Genomic DNA, 20,268 nt, shown 5'->3' with positions numbered 1-20,268 from the left:
TGTACGTTGGTGTTTGTATAGCGAAGGTGTGGTTCCGCACGGATCAGTATGTTCTAGGTCCTGAATGGCATTATATAGGTAATAAGCGGTATCATCTGTACTGATTGGTATGAACGATATCTTTTATGCCATCAGACGCAGGTCGCACTGCGAGCGAATGGAAGTCCAGAAGGATGGCTTGGTGGGCGAGTTGGTGGGGCATCATGAAGGTGTTAACAGCGCACAAAGACGACGACGAACAAGGAATAGAAGACAGGACAAGTGCTTGCAGTTGTAGTTCAGCGCTTGTCCTGTCTTCTCTTCCTTGTGTGTCGCCGTCTTTGTGCGCTGTTAACCCCTTCAGAATCGAAGTCGTCCACGTTGATGTTCATTTAGCTTAGAGGCGGATACGGACGGACAAATACGCACTATGTAATGACCGGAGCTGTGTGTACTGATGGAACCGACACCTACGTGTAAAGCCAGTAGTTACAAGTCACACTGCAAGCACAGCAAAGCTGGTCAGGTTGATTGTTTTAGTATTTGAATTACTGTTCATGGCATCCTGTTCGTATCGGAGGCATAATGCGAGTCATCCTACAGAAACGCTTATGTACCTATGATTCACTACCCCTTTAATTTAGCGCTGCTATAATGGTCTGGCTCAAACTATGTTTTCTTTACTTCTCGTGGCTCTCGACGCTGTTGTCCCCTCTGTACTTTTCTTCTACCAGCGTCTCATTCTTCTTTTAGTCATCTCTGCAGCCTCGTAGTTCACTTTTTTTCTCAAAACCTTCGAAACCCGACGCTTCCAGGACGTGAATACTTTTGTTTGTATGTATTTAGATGGTTGCACTCACATTGGAAACAAACGCGCAGAATCCCTTGCGTTTTTTTTCAAAGACAATGTGCTGGATTATTTGGAGTAGTAGTCAATACAGAACTCTTGGTTCTCAAGCAAGCTCCTCTAGACTAAAAAAGCAATGCATTGCCGTTGGAGTTACCTTAGGGATTTTCCTTCCAGACATAACATTTATCTGCTTTGTGAGCCTGTAAGGACTTCATGGATTCAAATTCTTATTCCCATATTCCTTCCTGTTTACTTTACATCTTTCCCGGTTATGTTGGCCGTCTTTGCTTCCTACTGCTCTTCAGATATTTCATTGTTAGTATTCCAGTCCTCCTTCGCAAATGCGAGTCCCTGGGTTTCATGCAGAGGTACCGAAATCCTGAGTATAATATTTATTTTAATCTCCTCTCCGAACACGTTTTTTACTTCTATAATTTCAGACGAGGACCAGTCGGTATTTGCCTGCAGTAGTCAACTGCCAAATCTACTTTTGAAGATTAGATTTAGCGCTCCACGACAGGCCGCGCTGCTCAGTTATGTCTTGGCCCGCCAGCTCGCGTAGCTGGTGGCTGTGTGGCCAGGTCGTTATCTGCAACGGCGCTCGTTGTTATGGTGAAGATCAGAGTGGAAACAAGTCGATGCGGTTATAGTTGCGTTAAAGGGAAGGTGAAGCGGTTTTAGAATTAAAAGAAAAGATGACCAGCAGCAAGTGCACATTGAATACTTCCCGTGTACGAAATATTTTGCAATTGATGCAATAGAAGCGGCGCAATACGCCAACGAAAGTGGCCCGATGCCCCGCCCATATTTCGGCCCGCGATACAGGAAGAGCGAAGAGCGGAGGCGAAAACCAGACGGAAAACGTCATACCTGGACATCCGGCTGGATCGGCCGCCTCTGCCATGCTCTTTTCGCCGTGTTTCTTGTAGATGCTCGCCAGAGGAAGAATGATACTTGTTGTTGTTGTTGCTGATAGAACTCATTTGTACAATTTTCTTGCTCAATAAGTATGCACGAACGCCAAACAAGGCATGCGTTACCATGCCGTATTCCTAAGCAGGATAATACCACGCCGGGATGTTTTATAAGATACGGAAGCGACAGCCAAGGTGGCTGTGCTTGATGACAGAGAATATACTACACTACGTTAGATACTTTGTTAAATGCTCCAATGCGGTTTTCCTTTTTTCTTTTTTTGTTGCGACGGACGTGAATGTTCATATTAGATGCTAGATTTAGGAAGGATGGTGATTACTGCTGTACTTCAGCCCGGGATCTTTCGTTCGGTTCTAGAAACAAAGTCACATTTGTTCAGGAAATACTTGTTTCGTTAAACGCGTCGGTTTTCTTTCCCTCATGGGCTTAGAACCGTGTTCAAAAACCCAATTTTTGGCGAAAATAAAACCAGGTACCAATCCTGATAGAAGTTCTCTCCTGGCTAATCGGTAAACAGGATTGCTACAAAGTAAAACAACCAAGACAACGACATTACTTATTTTGGAAGTATACATGCCACAAGAAGGTAATATATGTATGGAATGAAAAAAACACCGCTCTGAACCACCACCGTACCATCATTTGTGACAGACTGCGGTGGCCTCATTCTTCGCCCAAGATTTCGTGTGCCTGCATATTGTAACCTAGCAAGCACTTGTTGCCGCTGAATTTCATGTGTGCTCCAGCGATAGTCGTTCATATATATTGATGAGAATAAAAAAAACTAGGAGCGAAGAGTAAATACACGGCCTTTATCCGTCTAACGCGGATAATGATTAAATATAGAAATGCTGAAACACGCCAACGATATATTATCACAAACGTTTGGTGATTGTTACCTAAAGTAACGTAACTACATCGTTACTGCCTTGTCGGACTGGTCTGCTAATTATAACGAGGTGGCCGTAGTATTGTAGCAGAATGCGCAACGCACACGCTAAAATCAAGCCATACAAGAGCCGATAATGCTGCGGAGGCACCAGTATGCTACAATGTTTTTAGAGTAAATGCAAGTCAAGCAGTAAGCCGCCACTCATTTAAGTGCAGCTAGCGATCGCGGAGGTGCCTTAGCATTGTCACCAGCCTATCTACGCCCACTACAGGGGAAAGGCCTCTCCCATTATTCTCCAATTACCCCGGTCCTGTCCCAACTGTGACCAATTTATCCCCGCGAACTTCTTGATCTCATCTGCCTATCTAACTTTCTTCCGCCCCCTGCAACACTTGCCTTCTCTAGGGATTTACTCTTACTCTTAATTTTAATGACCAACGGTTATCTTGCCTTCGCATAACATGCCCTGCCCACGTCCATTTCTTCTTAATTTCTACTAATATGTCCTTAACACGCGTTTGTTCCCTGACCAACTCCGCTCTCTTCTTGTCCCTTAATGTTACACCTATCATCTTCCCCTCCATTGCCCGCTGAGTCGTTCTCAATTTAAGTTGAACCCTCTTAGCGAGCCTCCAAGTTTCTGCCCCGTAGGTGTGTACCGGTAAGATGCAGCTGTCATACACTTTCTTCTTCAGGTGTAATGGTAGGCTGCTATTCATTATCTGAGAATGTCTGCCGTATGCACTCCACCCCATTCTGATCCTCCTGATTATCTCTGCTTCATGGTTGCAATCCGGGGTCACAACTTGGCCTAAGTAGATATATTCGCTTACCACTAGCACTGCCTCGCACCCTATCCCAAACTGCTGTGCTGCCCCGAGGTTATTGATCGTTACTTTGGTTTTCTGCTTGTTAGTTTTAAGGCCCACACTTCTACTCTGTTCGTCCAGTGCGGAAAGCATGCTTTGCAATTCGTCCCCCTAGTTCCTTAGCAAGGCAACGTCATCAGCAAATCTGAGGTTACTGAGGTATTCTCCATTAATCCTTACTCCCACCTGTTCCCAATCCAACGTTCTGAATACATCTTGTAAACATGCTGTGAATAACATTGGAGAGACTGTGTCTCCTTGTCTGACGCCCTTCCTTATAGGTATTTTACTGCTCTCCTTACGGAGGATGACGATAGCTGTGGATCCATTGTAGATATCCTCTAGTACCCGCCACGGTGGCTCAGTGGCTAAGGCGTTGCGCTGCTGAGCACGAGGTCGCGGGTTCGATTCCCGGCCGCGGCGGCCGCTTTTCTGATGGAGGCGAAAAGCAAAAACGAGATTTCGGCGCACGATAAAGATCCCCAGGTGGTCAAAATTAATCCGGAGCCCTCCACTACGGCGCCCCTCATCGCCTGCGCTGCGTCGGCGCGTTAAACCCCACAATCAATCAAATCAGATATCCTCTAGTATTCTTACATAATGCTCATCTACCCCCTGGTTCCGTAATGCCTGAATGACTGCTATGGTTTCCACCGATTCAAATGCTTTCTGATAATCTATGAAAGCTATATATAAGTGTTCAGTATACTCAGCTCAATTCTCTATCTCCTGAGGGATCGTGAGAATATGGTTCATTGTTGAATAACCTTTACGGAACCCTCCTTGTTCTTTAGGTTGACAGAAATCTAAGGTTGCAGAAGTTAGCCTTAGCGCCCCTGCCCAAATGGCGCGCGGTGTGTGTGTATGGGGATAAGTAAGGGGGGTGGGGTGGGCGACAACGAACAAAGGAAATTCGGAAGCAAAGTCCGCTTGTTGGTTTATGCGTGTAACGGCAGCGTATGTCTCGCATATACGTTTACAGCGCATGAACGCTATATTTTCGCGCAGTGCACGTCCGTGCTTTTCGCTGGTGCATTGTTTATAAAACCCCGCCTAATCTTGGGCATAAATGGTTTCGTATATAGTAACAAGAACTTCAGGTAGTACCTAATATTAACATAAGGAATAGAAACCCCTTATGCTGGTAGCCCAGTTCAGAAATGTTCTGACGGAACCCTCTAGCCGACGCCACAGTCACTGCTTTGTGGTTCTGGGTCGTGTAAAGCAAATTCATGCTAAGATACTTGAACCAACGGCACGGGAAGTTGGAAAATAAACTTGCAGTCATGTGCGAACAATAAACTGCAAGCTAAATTGCAGAAAAGTCAAGCGCCGCTGCCGTGCGATCGTTTCCAATGCTTCCGACCACCCGCGCGGCCGAAGGATGTCCACCTTTGACGTCATGACGGGCTCAACCAATCAGATGCGTCAAAGACGAAGAGCGCGCGTCTTTCAAACGGGACCGCACGGTTTGCAAGATAAATTTCGGTTGGACTCACGTACGATAAAATTCAATGTGTAATTCTGAGTCCCCGCGCGAGAAACTATATAAACGTGAATCTAACTCATTTTTTTTGGAAAGCGCTTCAGCTTCCCTTTAAAGCTCTGTTAAAAATCATTGCAAATAGCAATACTACCCATGCTTAGTGCGGCCTAAAACCCTGGGCGAGGAGTACGTCTGCGGTTATTATTCAATCTAAACTCGTTATACCAACACCCACGGCGATTCTAAGTCTCTCTCGTTAACGTGCTTACAGCTATGCAGTCTTTTGATACTAGCCCAGTATTTCTTATAACAGGTTTCCCAAATACGAAAATTGGCCGCGTATCTTCTCCTTTATTTGCAAATGTCGACAAAAGACGATAGTCTTTGTCGACATTTGGCTCCCTTCGCTTTCTCGCTCACCCCCTCATGTTGTTTTCTCGGTCACCTCTTATGAGCAAGCTAAAGGTTTGCTCTAGTAAATTTAAATTTACCGCGTTACACTGCTCCAGGCCGGGTGCCTCGATTCCAGCGCTGCCGTACGGCGGATAGGCCCGGGAATCGAGGCGGACTACTTCAACATTTATAGTACCGCGTTTCCCTAGTCCACGTGCGCTCCAAGCAGAACGTGAAACCTATCTAGTGGAACCGTTCTTAAATGATGCCGCTCGATTTCTTAAAATACCGCCAGAAGCTACAGTGCCGCGGGCGACAGCAGGCTACAGTGTGATTTTTTTTTTGCAGTTGATGTGGTATTTTATTTCGCAAAAAGTCAAGCATCTATGAATTTTTTTTTATAAAGGAACACTGTAAATATTCCTTGTGTATTAATTTCCGGTCTGATATTCGCCTAATGTCTTGTTCTTGTCAACAATGTTGACAAGTATGAAAATATAAACCGGACTTTGACGTTTAGATTTGTCTGTGAGTATATAAGACTATTGCGCAGGCTTCGTTTCACTTTCTCCAGGTGGCTGAATCGAGTCACAGATAGACAGACAGACAGACAGACCAAAATGACTGGGTGTAAGTAGTGTAGTTCTTAAAGGTATTTAGCTGCTAAATTTCGTGGGCGATTTGCGCGGCTCTCGCGAAATTTTGACGGAGAACATGAATCGGCCGGATTCCCTGCGCAGACAGTTACGAATTACGGTCGGTCATTACTGCGACGGTACCTGGCGAATGACTGCGCCTGTGTAACTTGCGGTGAAAGGAGTCCACGGCGTGAGCGTTTCCTATTTGTCTCGTCTAAGTGTCACTGAACTCATTTGACATGCTACGCAGATTGTGACGTTCATCGAACTGTTCCCACATACTCCACGATGTGTGCTTTCTTTTCTTATATCTTTTCTCCTCGTTCTTCCTCCCTGTTATCTATAGGGCATTTTCTACCATCCCCGACCCATTCCCCCGCCGAGTAGCATATCAGTGTAGAGATTTTGGCAAACCTCTCGGCTTTCTTCTTTAATAAAGAGCTTTCTCTCTCCCTCTGTCCTATTGGTCTGGAGCACGCTCCGATTTCCTGCTGCGGCCGGGGAGAGGAGTCGTCATGGGAGCGTATGAGACGGCTCGCGATGTAAAGTCATCGCTAGGACGGGCTCCGATTTTTATTTTTATGTGTGTTCATTTGTTTGGGGTCGTTTTCGGCCAGGCTAAATGTCCTGCTGCTAACATGAGCTGCCGCGTGCATTTTGCTCTGAGCTTCCTTGAGCGGTGGTTGCGCTGGACAATTTCCTGTTTTTGGCATATATGCCAATATGCGTTGCGGCATCCGTGTGCAAGGCTACCCCTGTCATTAACGCCGTCATCAGCTGTATGAAGCCTTTCTTGGATATACCCATGTCCACGTTGGGCTAAGTAGCATAATTACGATCGAAGTTGTTGTAGGGCCGACATACCGCTCCGACAAAATGAATTTTTCTTCGTTTACTATATTGGGCCGAGGCAAGTTCCGTAGATATTTGTAAAAACTGACCAAGCAACGATCCGCAGGCCAAAGCGTGCCAAGCTTGCCAACTATAAGCCCAACACTAAAAAGCAACCCCACTGAGAAGTCCGAGGCACTGAGGGAGAACCTAAAATGAAAAAAAAGGCAGCGCGACGCTAGAATCCCACCAGCCAAAGAGCAACGCGACAAAACAGCACCGCATCAAAACGACGTAACATCCCAGCTACAGTACGGCACAGCTTGATGACAGCACAGGAACGAAACTGTACTGCGGCTTGCCCTGGTTCGTTCCCTGGTTATTTTTAAAGCGGTCCTTTCAGCCTGTCAATGATGATGCCCCTACACGAAAACGCATTGCAAGAAAGCCTACATTCTCTGACAAAGATGATAATAGTGGGTGAAGCGTATAAAGATTAAAACGCTTACATGCGAAGCTTGGCGACAGCTCCGTTAGGCCTTCTCAGCTGAAGGTTGATGTACAGCAGAGGAAGAAGGGGACGCAGGCGTTCGACGACGGAGCGACATATATAGGCCAAACGTCATGTTCTGAGGGGAACGTCGACAGCCGTTGCCCACAGATCTACGTACGATGAGAATGACGTTGCTATGCGGTTCGAGAGGCTGTTAGCCGCAGGTCGTCAAGCCTAACGTCACATTTTGAGGTAGAGCACGCTAGGCCTAACATCACATTTTGAGCTTTAACCCCTGGAACCAGCACCCAGTCGAAGAAGTACTGACTGCCCCCCAAACAGCAGGTACGGATTCACACCGTGCACCTTAAGCCCAAACGTTAGGCCTACGGAGTGCATACCCGTAGGCCTAACGGTTCATGTGGTTATTCTAAAAAGTGCGGCTGGTATACTACTAGCAAATACTCGCATTGTGGGATTGGGCAACCAAGGAATACATCACAGGAAAGGTTCGCGTTCAACCATCGTCGTCTTTAGGCGGAGGGGTGCATAATTTTATTTATGTACTCATATACCTCCCAACTACCCTTCCCGTAATCGAACATAGCTAAATGTGACTCCCGGGGAACCACGCTCTTTACTTCTTTTATTTTCTTACGAATTCGCACAACTACAAAAAGAATGTCTATTCTCACTTTTTCGCCATGGTGTTCCTCGCTAGACCACTACAGCTGATTCCGTTTTTAACGGCGGATTGCAAAGCCCGGGGTGAATTTTGCTAGCAGTAGTAATAACAGTATTGATCCCGCGTGCCACCTGTTTTTTTTTCTTCTTTCCGGGTTCTGGTTTTTAGGAACTGTGGTTCGGAAAAACCGTGTGATATTTATACGGAAAATGTGGGTATAAGGACGCTCCGTTGCCCTGTGGTGGCCAGCCACGTAGCTCTTCGATGCGGCTTGTCACAGTAACATAACACCCTTCCGATTCAATTTGCATTGTGATGCGGCGATAAGCCATATTTCATAATTAGTTTAGTTGATAAGCGAAGCTCATTTATTTATCCGAATACACGATCGCCTGGGTCTGCGCAAAGAACCGTTTATTTGGTTTTACCCTAGCCCTACTCATAGGCTCTATGCACCGCATTCATTCCATTGTCCCGTGGATAACGTCATCAGTCGGCCATTCACTTGTGCGGACGGCACGTGTCGCGTACGCTCACGATCCAACACCCGAAGTACCGAAAACGATGGTGAATAAGCGGTTTTGCCGGGGTCTGGTGTTCCTGTTTTTTGCGCCACAATGCGAACGATTGTGCCTCTCAGGTAAGAAGAGCGCCACATAAATAAGACATCTATGTGTGCATTGCCGCGCGCCAGCGTTGTTCGGACGTACTAGTGCTGCTGTATTATTTTCAGTTCGTAGGCGTGCCACTAGCGTGTTATTAAAACATTTGAAAACTTCGGGTTTTTCACGCACTGTGGCTGCAGTTGGGCATTGACGCGTGGCGTAGTGGAGAGCTCCGGATTAATTTTCCGCACCCATAGATCTTTAACGGGTTCTGAATTTTCGATAAGCGAAAGCGTTTTATCCAATTGGTGTAGCGCACCGAATAGCAAGAGTCATTTGAGTCTTGTTGGTGGCAAGAGTGGAGTAAGATGGTAAAAACACTTTTAAAAGTATTCGCTAGGCCACTTGGAGAAGGTCCGCTTAAGCGTTGCGCTGGACGCGGTCTTGCGGGAAGGGCTCTTTAGGTAAGGGCATTGTGGTTGCACTGATGGATCCCTAAATGAATTGAATTAAAATGACAAGGTATCTTCAGTCGAACTAACATGATAAAACCACTACATTTACAGATACGCAGACAGGTGGGGGAAAGCTGATATTGAAAACTTGTAGATTGCGCGACAAATAGCGTAGGCGGTAAGATTGCACTCAGTACATAGCGTGTGTGAACTACAGTTTTAGATGCGACTGCATCTCATTCACTCGCCTTGTCCCTCCATACGGCGTTGTTGTTGTTTGTTGTCCGTCCACACCCCTCCCCCATTCTCCTCGCCGCGCGAGCTGCGCTCTCCGCCGCTCACCCCCTCTCCTCTCCGATAGCGAACACTCTCGCGAGAGGCATTGGATTGAATTCGATTGGATTGGCTTGGCTTGGCTTGGCTTGGATTGGATTGGATTGGATTGGATTAAAGTGGATTGTGTCGGATTGTGTTGCTTCATAGCCGCGCCACGTTGCGTCATAGCCGCGGCAGGGGGTTTACGGCACGTTTCACTCGATGGGAGAATCAACCTAACGGAAACAACAACGGAACCCCCTATGCGTCGCATCTACACAGGGGTTCCCCCGAGGGGAGGTGGGAGAAATTTTTCTCGTTCGTTTTAATCCAGATGCCAGCAAATTTATTCCAAGTGCCATCTAAGGTAACCCAAGTGCCATCTGATTTAATCCAAGTGCCAAACAATTCATTCTGGTCACCAACCGAATTAATTCAGCTTTCAGAAGGTTGTTCAGGAGCGTTTTGTGCGAAATTAGGTGCAGCTTTGCCGACATCGTTGAGCCTGCTGTGGTCAAAAAAGTGTCTCTTGATCTATTATATGCAAAATATCTTATGCGCACAGCCTAATGGGCATTTACTAAGACGCGCAGACTAAGAGAGCAGACGGTTTTGTTCCATTGGTGTTGTGTGCTGTGAGCTGATCGTCTGCAAAAGTGCCGTTGATAACTCACATCAGAATATCGTCTGGTCGTCGCGTAACAATGCCTTCAGAATTTCCTTTGATACAAACACTTTACTTAATTGCCCTGTGCATTCTAATTTTCGATCAATGAATGCTTTTCGGTAGTGTTAAGTAGTATTTGCAAATTATAATATTTGCTTGTTTGCGTCAGAACTATCACCTGCTCGCATCAGAAGTATGTTCTGGTCGGGTCACAAGTATCGTCTGCTAGCGTAACAATACGCTCGCAAGTCTGCTGGCGTATCGTCACGCGAGCAAACGGTACATCTCACGATCTCGCATACGATCAGCACACGGCACCAACGGATCAAATAAGCCCGCTCTCCTGGTCAGCGCGTGTTAGTGAATGTCATTAAGCTGTGCGCATAAGATAATTTGACCATAATGGATGAAGAAACCCCGCCTTTTTACCTCACTACCCGCACCAAATCCACAAAGCTGCGCCTAATTTCGCACAAAACACTACTGAACAACCTTCTGACAGATGGATTAATTTGATTGGCGACAATATGAAATTGGTTCACACTTGAATTAAATTGTCTCGCACCTGTATCAACTTTGATGGCACTTGGAATTAATTCGATGGACCGTGGATTAAATTTTCTGGAGTACGGATTAAATTGTATGGCGATTGGATTAAATTGAATGGGAAGACATGTACTTACCATTTACGTAAACCATACCCGCTGTTTCAGAAATAAGACTAAATGAGCATACCAAGGACATGAGAAAGGGTAAAGGAAGCTGCAGAAGCTCCAAGGAATTGTGTCCTATGCTTCTGCGAATAGCCCACTATGTAGCAGCGAGTTAATATCAAGCGAATGAACGTTGGGGCGGCAAAGAATGTGATGGGATTTCGGACACAGTTTCTTTGAACCCAGGCATGCATATACTCTTGCATATACACCGTCATTGCAATAAGGGCCCTGCTCAATTTCTTCGTCGTCACCATAGCCGCCATCTTCCCCATCGCTTGTTTCGGGTTCACCGCAGTAAGAAGGTCCCTCCCAAGTATATTCAGTTCTTTGTATCTCTCCTTTGTGCAGTCTTTTATTGTTCCGGAATTTTTAAGTTCATTTCTCTATCGAGTCGTTGGTCTTCTCCTATTTTGTTAACCCTCGCTTGATAGTCATTCAGTTAAGCCTTTAATCCATCGCGGGCATTACAAAACCTGCCCAACACCATTTTTTTCTTAATTTGAACTGTAATATTTTCCACATTGTTTTCTTATTCACGCTGCTGTTCCCTTATGTTAGACATAAGAGCAAGGGTGGTCGCTTGCTTGAGTTGGTATAAATTTTCTGATTGAAAGCGCGAACTACTGACGAGAAAATTCAACGACCCAAGACATCAATTTTCTCTCCATGGCGGATTTCGCTGACCTAAGTTTTGTTCTGAGGCTCCTAGTGAGCTGCTAAAGCTTTGTGTACGCATCGTTTAAAAGATGTTTCTCTGCTAGGTCGGAGATTATTGTAGGCTCATTTTATTGAAATTTTTTGTATTGCATCGAGATTTTTTATATTGTGTATAACATACAAAAAGCAGGATTTTAAGGAACGCCGCAGGAGGGAACGTAATAATTCAGACAACCTGGAGCTATGCAGTCAGGTACACCTGTGTTTCACACGCCGCCCCCGTCAAAATGCGGCTGCCGTGGCCGGGAATCGAACCCGTGTGCTAGCTAGAGAAACAGCAGCGCCGAGTACTACTGTAGTCATAACATTTCAATGCACGTTAACTGCACGTGTATTGAAACACAGCATTGAAAATTTCAGCATACCAACTTATGCCCGAGACAACCACGCGATCTCTCCAAGACTCTGGTAAACAACGGTGTGACGTAAGAATAAACATGGTTATTACGCCGATAGACAGGAACCGAAGGCGCTGCAAGCTAAAGTACAAGCACTGCTTAGGGCTAGATTTTCGCGTTTCAATTCGTGAGCGTGGTACACACTAGATGATCCGTCTCATTGTGCGCTGTGACGGGAACTCAACCAAACAAAGTAAAGAAATTTCCTTCAGAGTCTAAGCTCCGGCCCGTTCACGCAAACACAGTTCTTCTCTAGGCTTAGAAATAAATAACCGGGCGTGGGCCGGGTCCGGCCTGGCCTCACTTATAGACGCACGGGCCCGGGTCGGGCTCGGGCATCATAAACCGGGCTCAGGCGGCCCGGGGCCTTCAAATGAGGCCCGTGCAGTTCTCTACTCACCATCATTCAGCAAAGTCTTCTCGGAGTCGTCTATTCCACGGACAATGCTAAGACTGGCTCGGCCAGCAATGTCCAAGTCCTCCTTAGAAATATCAGGCACTGTTACTCTTCGGGCAGAGACGGTTCTCGGGCGGCTGACAGGACCTGTGCAAGAAGTCCTTGATCACCGTACTTACTGGGCACGTTGGTGAAAGCAAGAAGCAGAAGAGTTCAGTTCACACAAAATATTTTTGCTAATGTCCGCCACGAACGTATCCAGTGAAAATCCGTCGTAAACGTAACTCTGGTCGGAGTCTGGAAAAGTGAGAGTGGAATATTCCTCCCCAGTCATTATAACGGCGCTGCATGCTAGTCACAAGGGCCATGGGAACTAAAGTAGCAGAAATCCGACGTCAATGGGATGCAATATTTGTGTGAAATGGCGCTAATAAAAGCTGCTTGACGCTAACTGTCACACCCCGAGACTATACTGCCACACATCAAGCACAAAATTGGGAAAATCTGTTTGGGTTAAGAAAGTTACATACGAATATTTCCCATCAGCTTTGTTTTCCTACTTGTAGCGAAATTAGGAGCATGGTGTTCTTCCTATTGAAGAGTTTGCTGAAAGTAGAATTTTGTTTCAGGTAAAAAAAGTTTATATATGGCGGTGTTTTTGTAGTCATAATATTTTTTTGTTGTGCAAACCTGGATGTTCTTCTAAACTCGTGCCGACCAGTGTTGTTTCAGAACAACGCCTACACAGCTGTGACGCCACACTCACAAGAGTTACAATCCGCTCGCACCTTGGCTACTTTGCTCGAACGCCATAGTGGAATGGTGGGTAAGGTGACCTAATGCCAAGCCAGATATAGCAGGCCGAATTATCGCCTCCTCAAACTTGTTTTAAATAAAAGTACCCTATGCAGGATGTTTTCGTTGAGTTTCTAGCGCCAAAAGTGTTATAAATTACCGCTGGCCACTTACTCGTGCACGCCACATCAGCCCAGGGGAACCTTCCGTGCATTAAACAGCCACGTTTTATAGTTTGTCGGGAGACTGGGCGTCCCTTAGAATGCCCTACTTAGCTGCAGCGCGAAGAGCACGAAACACGGAGCAAAGAACAAAAAGAGGCCAAACTCTGTCGAGGGGTTAAGGAGTCTTGTGCGCGTGCGATGCTAAGTGACTTCTGGAGAAAAGTAAAAATGCTTAAATTACCGGCTTTCAATCAGCAGCGTCTTCACGGCGCGAGCGCAGACTTATGTACATAAAACGTAAAAATGCCAGAACGGCGGGCTAGAGTCTTAAAAATTGAATTAGAGTGTGCCGTAGTTTGTTGGAAAAGGGCCATTAGAGCGGCTCACAAGGAAGGCCGGTTCCTGTCTTACGTTATTTCAAAACATGATCAATTGGTACCATTTGCCGAGATTGCTATTCTGTGGTGAAGGCTTCTTTTGCACTGTATTTACATGGCCTATCGCATAAGTTAACATTTTTAGCGCCCACTTACACGGTAGCGGTGCTTCTTTGTTGGCGGCGGACCAAAATAGGAAGGCGTAGGGGCCACTAAAAGTGCGGAACCACGCTCAACGAAATCCTGCAGCGCAAGTCGTCTTCTGTATAACATCAATAAATTTACAGAAACTCTTAATTTGGAGTTATCCGATGAATGCGGCAGCCGCTCTGGAACACAGCGAGCCCCTACAGTCGGTTCGTGAGTCGGTTTCACTATATATAAATGCGTTGCTGGGCGGCATTCCTTACGGGCGTTATAATAATATAATAATAATTACGGGCGTTATAATATAATAATAATTGAGAGTGGTGCCCAATTTTGGAGACCAGATGCCTTCATTTAAATACCATAACTCAAATCCCATGTATCGGATGGGCGTGGGCGGGATTTTGCTATAAACGAAGCAAACCCGTTGCTTCGCGGCAGAAGAGGGAAATGCTGGGGAAAACATTGTACACCAGACCCATTTTAGAACCCAGCTTCTCTTTTTGAGTGCGTTGCCAAGAAGACATTTTTCCATGGACAGTAAGAAAAGTCTGGTCTCAATTTACGATGGCCAAAGCGTCTTTTAATTAATACTTTCGTGAGACTTCTGGAATCCATATGAAGGGCTGTACATCAAGCACCCTTTAGCAGGGTTCATTAATTTTAACCGTTTCACAATGACGGCCAGACATTCTTAGGTGCAATATAAGCGTACCTATGTGCACATACGAGTGCGCAAGGGCCTTCTAATAATAGCGTTTGCTCATGGGGCGAAAGTGAGACACAAAACATTTCTTTAACACATAAATGTAGAGCATGAGCGCGGCAAAGCCAAAGTATCTCGTGCGCTTGTGTGACGAGGCCCTAGAGCCGCGATAATTTCACGGACAGGTGTTTTCAGATAATGTGTTGGCATAAAAATTTAGAGCACGTACAAAACACACGGGTACGAAAACGAAAGAACAAAAGACGAGTAACAAGTAAACTAGGGTACTATGGTTGCGCTAGTCAGTGGGGGGGGGGGGGGGGAACAACATCTTTATTTGCCGGCTAAAAGGTCACGGTGGCTCTCCCTCGCTAGGAGGGGGGTGCCGGCCGTGACTGCAGTGGGAATTCAACATACTGAAAACAGCGCGAAGACGGCACGGCGAAGAAGCAGAGCTGGCGTTTGTCTTTTTTTTTTCAGTAACAGACAAATATTTCGGGAACACACGAAGCGCGCATGTGGTGCAGTAAAAAAAAAAAACGTTAGAGCGAATACGAAACACAGAAGGAGGAGAAAAAGAAAAAGGAAAAGAGGAAGAAACAAGAACAAAGTCAAATACTGAGGAACTTCAGCTAAGCGCACATAACGTGTCGTCATTCAGCGTTAGTGCATGTACAGAACAGCGTAAAAACAAAAAAAAGAAAAGAAAATAGTAATAGTTTTAATCTTTGCGCAAGTTCCGCTTAGGACATGAGCGTTCCAGGCGGAGAGAGGGCCGGTTTGCTCGTTGAGCCCACACAAATGTTACGCATGGAATAAACCAATTTGCTCATGGGGGAGGTTAAAATTCGTGTTTTACGATTGAACCTGCTTGTGCGCTTCTTTAGCGTGAGCCGATGGCGCAACAATAGGGCGCGAAGGGACCGTGGCTCCTGGAAAGCCAAGCCTGCCAACATGTTGCTACGAACTTGCCTTAATGTGAAAGTTTGCAGTTTTTGCCTCATTTACCGCGTTGTGTTGTTTTAAAAGTGGAATGACCCGCATACGAATAAAATAGCGCCAGCATTTCATATAATCAGGCAGTCTTTTTTCTTCATGAGCCACAAAAATAGGCCCCTGTAAAGGTTTAAATGTCGCACCTCGAATATGACACAGTATCTCTATGAAACGAATTTTTGTATTTTTTAATTAGTGAACCAACTTTTCCGTGCGAGTAATATTTCCCACGATTAAGGAGGTGAGTTACGGATGCAGTACATGAAAAATGAATTGAACTAACACTTCCCCCATTGGCCCTCGGGGTGAGTACGTTTCTAGCTATTTGTGCAGGTACACCTTTTTTCGATCTTACAAACAACGTGACGAGAACATATTAATCACCTTGTACTATCTACGACATTTCCTAGAATTCATGCTGACTACTTCGTTGTTGTGTGGGCATCTAATAAACAATTGCACCTGAATGTATTTGCATATACACAGTAGTGAAAAATTTCTCGTTGAATAGCTTCATCCAACTAAAACATTGATAGCACACGCCATCCTCCGTACCGTACCATTTTTTGCGTGGAGATACCACGATTGGCAGGGTTGTTCTTTTCAGAAGTGTGGCGGTGCTCCAACGTGCATACATCCCGGCGGGACGACGTGCGAGCGGGCAGGGAGCTTATAACGATTGGTTAAAGGATTCACTACTCAACATGTGGAAGATGTTCATGCCGCTGTTTATGCAGGAATTTATATCACCATCTGTTTCCTAGTGTAGCAGGAAAAGGGTAATAGGTTTCATTTAAAAATTACCGAAATGTCGCACTGAACAAAAAATTAAAAAATGGTTCAAAATAATATAATATCCTTTATACCGTATATTTTAAACACTACCATATAAAATTATTTCAGTGAAAAAACAATATACCAACAGCAGTTCACGGTAAAGATGACGCAAATGTTTCTTCCACCCGTCCTCTCTTTGATGCAAAAACCGCTTTTAAAAATTTTACAAACATGGCAAGTTGTATGAGAAAGCCAAACATGAGGACACCACCTGTGACTAAGTTAGTTTACATTTTTGTCGTTATCAAGCCTTGAAAAATATACCAAAAAGTAGAAATTAACATCGAAATTGTTTAGGGCTCAACAGTTCCAAGTTGAAACACAAAATCGCTCTTTTAAATCTACTGTAAAGTATATATTTCTAGATTTGCCTTATATTTCGCTGCAGTACAAACTATCGCAATAAAAAAACACATCAGCGGATATGCTATTACCAATGGTATATGCCATTTGCGTACAGGCACTACCCCTCATTTATTAAGTGATGCGTCCCACCTCAGAGGATGACGTTCGAAGGCATAACAGAAGCTTGGTTTTTCAGCGTGCGTAGAAACAAACTTTGAGAACTGAGAGAGTGCTCTGCAAACTTTCGGGCTCAGTCGGGCCGAGTTCGCGGCGCACGGTTGTGCCAAGCGAGAATGGGATTAACTTGAAGTATAGCTTGAGAACATATCTCAAGTTTTCGTGCAAAAGAACACAGGGGAGGAGGGGGGAATTTTCTTCCCTTTTGACAACGTTACAAATTATATGGTGCTGCATTTTTCTCCAAGAGTCTGTAATGAAGGACTGTCAAGCGTTTCATCCTACCTCAGCGGCCAAATCAACCGCACACTACCTGTCTCGTAAATGTTGTAATACCAGAGAACCAAGAGGGAAACGTAAGAAATTAATTTACAGGGAGCCCTAAACAACGGTCACAGCTAAAAGGAGACTGCGGAACAACATCATGTCTTGATTTATTAACATGTGTTACAAACGGTCTGAAGCTTATCTGCAAGGCAAAACAAAAAAAAATCCCCCCACCTCCCCGAAGGGGATCGTGTGGAAATGCGAATGCATTGGGTGCACCGATGAGTGCGCTGCGAGTAATTATTATTAATGGCGTACTTAATGAAGAGAGGCGAGAGTGGGAACGTAACCATTTATTCATTCATCAGCACCTGTTTGTGTTATCGTTGTACCTGACGGCCACAATCACCGCCTTGTGGTCGCTGAAGTGCACGGTCAAAGGGTCTTTGAGAAGCATACGCGCGGCACAGTTTCGCGTAAAGACCAGATCAATGCAGCTCCCGTGAATGGTAGTGGGGCACGTGTCGGAGCCGGCATTGCGCAACACGCCCGCCCCGCGCGCGAGCTCTCTCCGCCGAGCTCCGCGATGCGAGCGCCCTCACACGCCCGAGCGCGCTCCTCCTCTCCACTCACTCTCCGCTACTCCGCCCGAGCTCCGCGATGCGAGCGCCCTCACACGCCGAGCGCGCTCCTCCTCTCCCCTTGCCCTCCACTACTCCCGCCCGAGCTACAACGTGCTCCGGTTGCTAGGCGCGCCACAGCTGTTGCTATGCGCACGCCGACGGAGCACGACAACCCCCGACTAAGAAATGCATTCGCATTTAAAATAGAATGTGTATTTTAGCAAGAATTTTTGGTAACTAACACCTTCGGCGTCGTAACCTGCTTTGCAAGTTTTAAATATTCGTGTTCTACTCAGGAAGAAATCATATGAATTATCGATATTTAGGTGACCGTTTTATTATAACTGCAGAAAGAAAATGACGGCAAGATACAAAATAATATTACGCTTTGTGGCGCTTATCAACTTATCTAAGCATACTTGCAGTCTAATAAATGCCTGTCCTCATCCCGGAAGTTAACGTCGTGGCAAGGACGTTGCGAGTGTCTTTAGCGGAAAAAAGAACGCAAACATGAACAGACAGAGGAACTGTTGCTTACTCTGGGTGTTGCTGGCAGGGGTGGTGGCAGGGCAGCAGACACGGTTTCCTTCACCGCAGCGGGACTTCGGGATGTCCTCAATTTCGTTGAACTGAAACACACAGCGGCTCATGGCCTGACAGGTGCCGGGCTGCCCTGACGCCGTCTGACATTCCGAGCTGGAGAGCGGCTCACTCGGGGCGTCTTGGAACCGGAATCTGAGCTGGTTCCGGCCGCGTCCACGGCCCCGGCCAGGCCCGCGGCCCCTCTCTCCGCCTGCACTCAGATGAGGTGGAAACATTGCCACTTGCCCCAGTAGTAGCACAGTAGTAATAAGAATAGTAGTACAGTCGAAGCTCGCCATAACGAAGTCGTACCGGGACAGCAACATTTTTCGTTATATATGATATTCGTTGTAACCGTATAGGTAAAAATGGGCTCTAACAAATCGGAAATTTGGCTCGCGCAAAAAATATTGATACAGAAGTGCATTTTGCTAGGCTTTCAATTCACTATAAACAAGGGAACCCTTACCTTTCTCCTTGTTGCATTTCAAACTCAATAAACCGGAAGATGAGTACGTGAAATTACAACAGAACAAAGTTCACTTGACAAAACTGGCCTGTGTCCTTATTCATTTGGTGAAGGGTGTGATCTTCGCCTGGTGGCTACTCACGAGTACTGAGCTGGATGAAGTTTTCCACAGGATTCACGAATAAAAGGGCCATTATACTTCTGCAGTTTCGGACGACGGGGTATTTTATTTAAGTAGCTTCAGATTCCATGTCAAATATTTTTTGTTATATCCGACATCGCGCGCGGTTCTCACGGTTTCAGTTTTGTTATAAAAAAGTGTCATTGAAGTGTCACAAAGTTTTTATTTAGTTCTTTATAGCCGATAATTCGCTATATCAGTGTTTGTTATAACGATGTTCCACTGTACTAGTAGCTTTACTTCTAGGCACTAGAAACAGCTAGCAGGCGGTAGAAGCAGACAGAAACGTGGGTGACACAACTCTAGAAGAAGTAGTGGTAGAGCTGGTTTAGCAGTGGTTAGTGCCACTAATAGTGGCAGCAGTAAGAGCTTCCGCGGACCTTTATCAAACTTCACCTCAATGACCAATAGCGGTGTCTGCAGGAACTAATTGGGAAATCAAGAGGCACAACACAGGATTTGACGCCAAAAGTGTTATCATGCCAATTTCTATGTCACGGCAGCCTCCTCCATGTCATGTACCCCACCCTCTACTATGCTACCTGTAATTACTGTCGCCAACCTGGCACCCTGTACGACATGGTATGGGAGTGTAAGAAAACCCTACCCCTTGCCCCAAATCCTCACCCAACGTACGAGCAGTGGCCGGACCAGCTGACCAGCTCCGACCTCTCAATCTAGCGTAGCCTGGTGGATAAGGCCAGGGGAGCCAGCCCGGACCAGGGCATCCAGAACTAGAGAAGGCCCCCCACAGGGCGAACGCCCAACCATCAGCGCATTAAGATCCTCTAAATAAAGTTTTTCGCTCACTTACTCACTGCGCGGTCCCATTGCGTGAAGAAAATCGTCGTATTTGCATTGCGGGATGTCACGGTTCAGAAGACATTTCTCGAGTCATATCTGATGCATTGGCTTACTTTACTGCTGTGATCGCAGTGACAGGTATCAGTCTCTGTGAAGTCATCGGGAGTAGCCTTGCGCAGATTTGTAGAGTGTGGCGCTGACAGTTGTGTTAGTAATGTTTGTAGTATTATAAGTAATGTTATGTCCGTGGTTGTAGCTGTAAAGCAATTGAGAAACAACCATTGAAGCATCTCACTGCTAATACACCACTACATCCTTAGGCAATCCCGTGGTTCTGCTTCACCGCAATGCACTCAAGTGCCAATCCCTACCGCTAACGAAGCAATTTCGGTGACTCAAAAATGTTATCTGCGCTGTGGCAATACGTAATGCAGAACGTGCACTTGAATTGTGTGATGCCGTATGCAGACCAAACT

The 20,268-nt window shown here is 45.9% G+C and overlaps 1 protein-coding gene across 1 annotated transcript in view; it reads right to left on the bottom strand.

Moving 5' to 3' along the window:
- Positions 1-20,268, bottom strand: part of LOC144177755 (salivary peroxidase/catechol oxidase-like) — a 280,303-nt gene that overhangs the window by 158,703 nt on the left and 101,332 nt on the right. Inside the window, exons 3-4 of the mRNA XM_077705328.1 lie at positions 18,295-18,549; positions 12,326-12,469 (exon numbers count right to left, since the gene is read on the bottom strand). Coding sequence (XP_077561454.1) covers positions 12,326-12,469; positions 18,295-18,549 — 399 coding nt within the window. The remainder of the gene's footprint in view (positions 1-12,325; positions 12,470-18,294; positions 18,550-20,268) is intronic.

This window comes from Haemaphysalis longicornis, unplaced genomic scaffold, assembly GCF_048455015.1.
Source record: "Haemaphysalis longicornis isolate Haplotype H1 unplaced genomic scaffold, Haemaphysalis longicornis Haplotype H1 scaffold_1, whole genome shotgun sequence".
Taxonomy (NCBI): domain Eukaryota; kingdom Metazoa; phylum Arthropoda; class Arachnida; order Ixodida; family Ixodidae; genus Haemaphysalis; species Haemaphysalis longicornis.
Note: the sequence above shows the minus strand (reverse complement) of the source record. Positions and strands in the feature narration are given on the sequence as shown.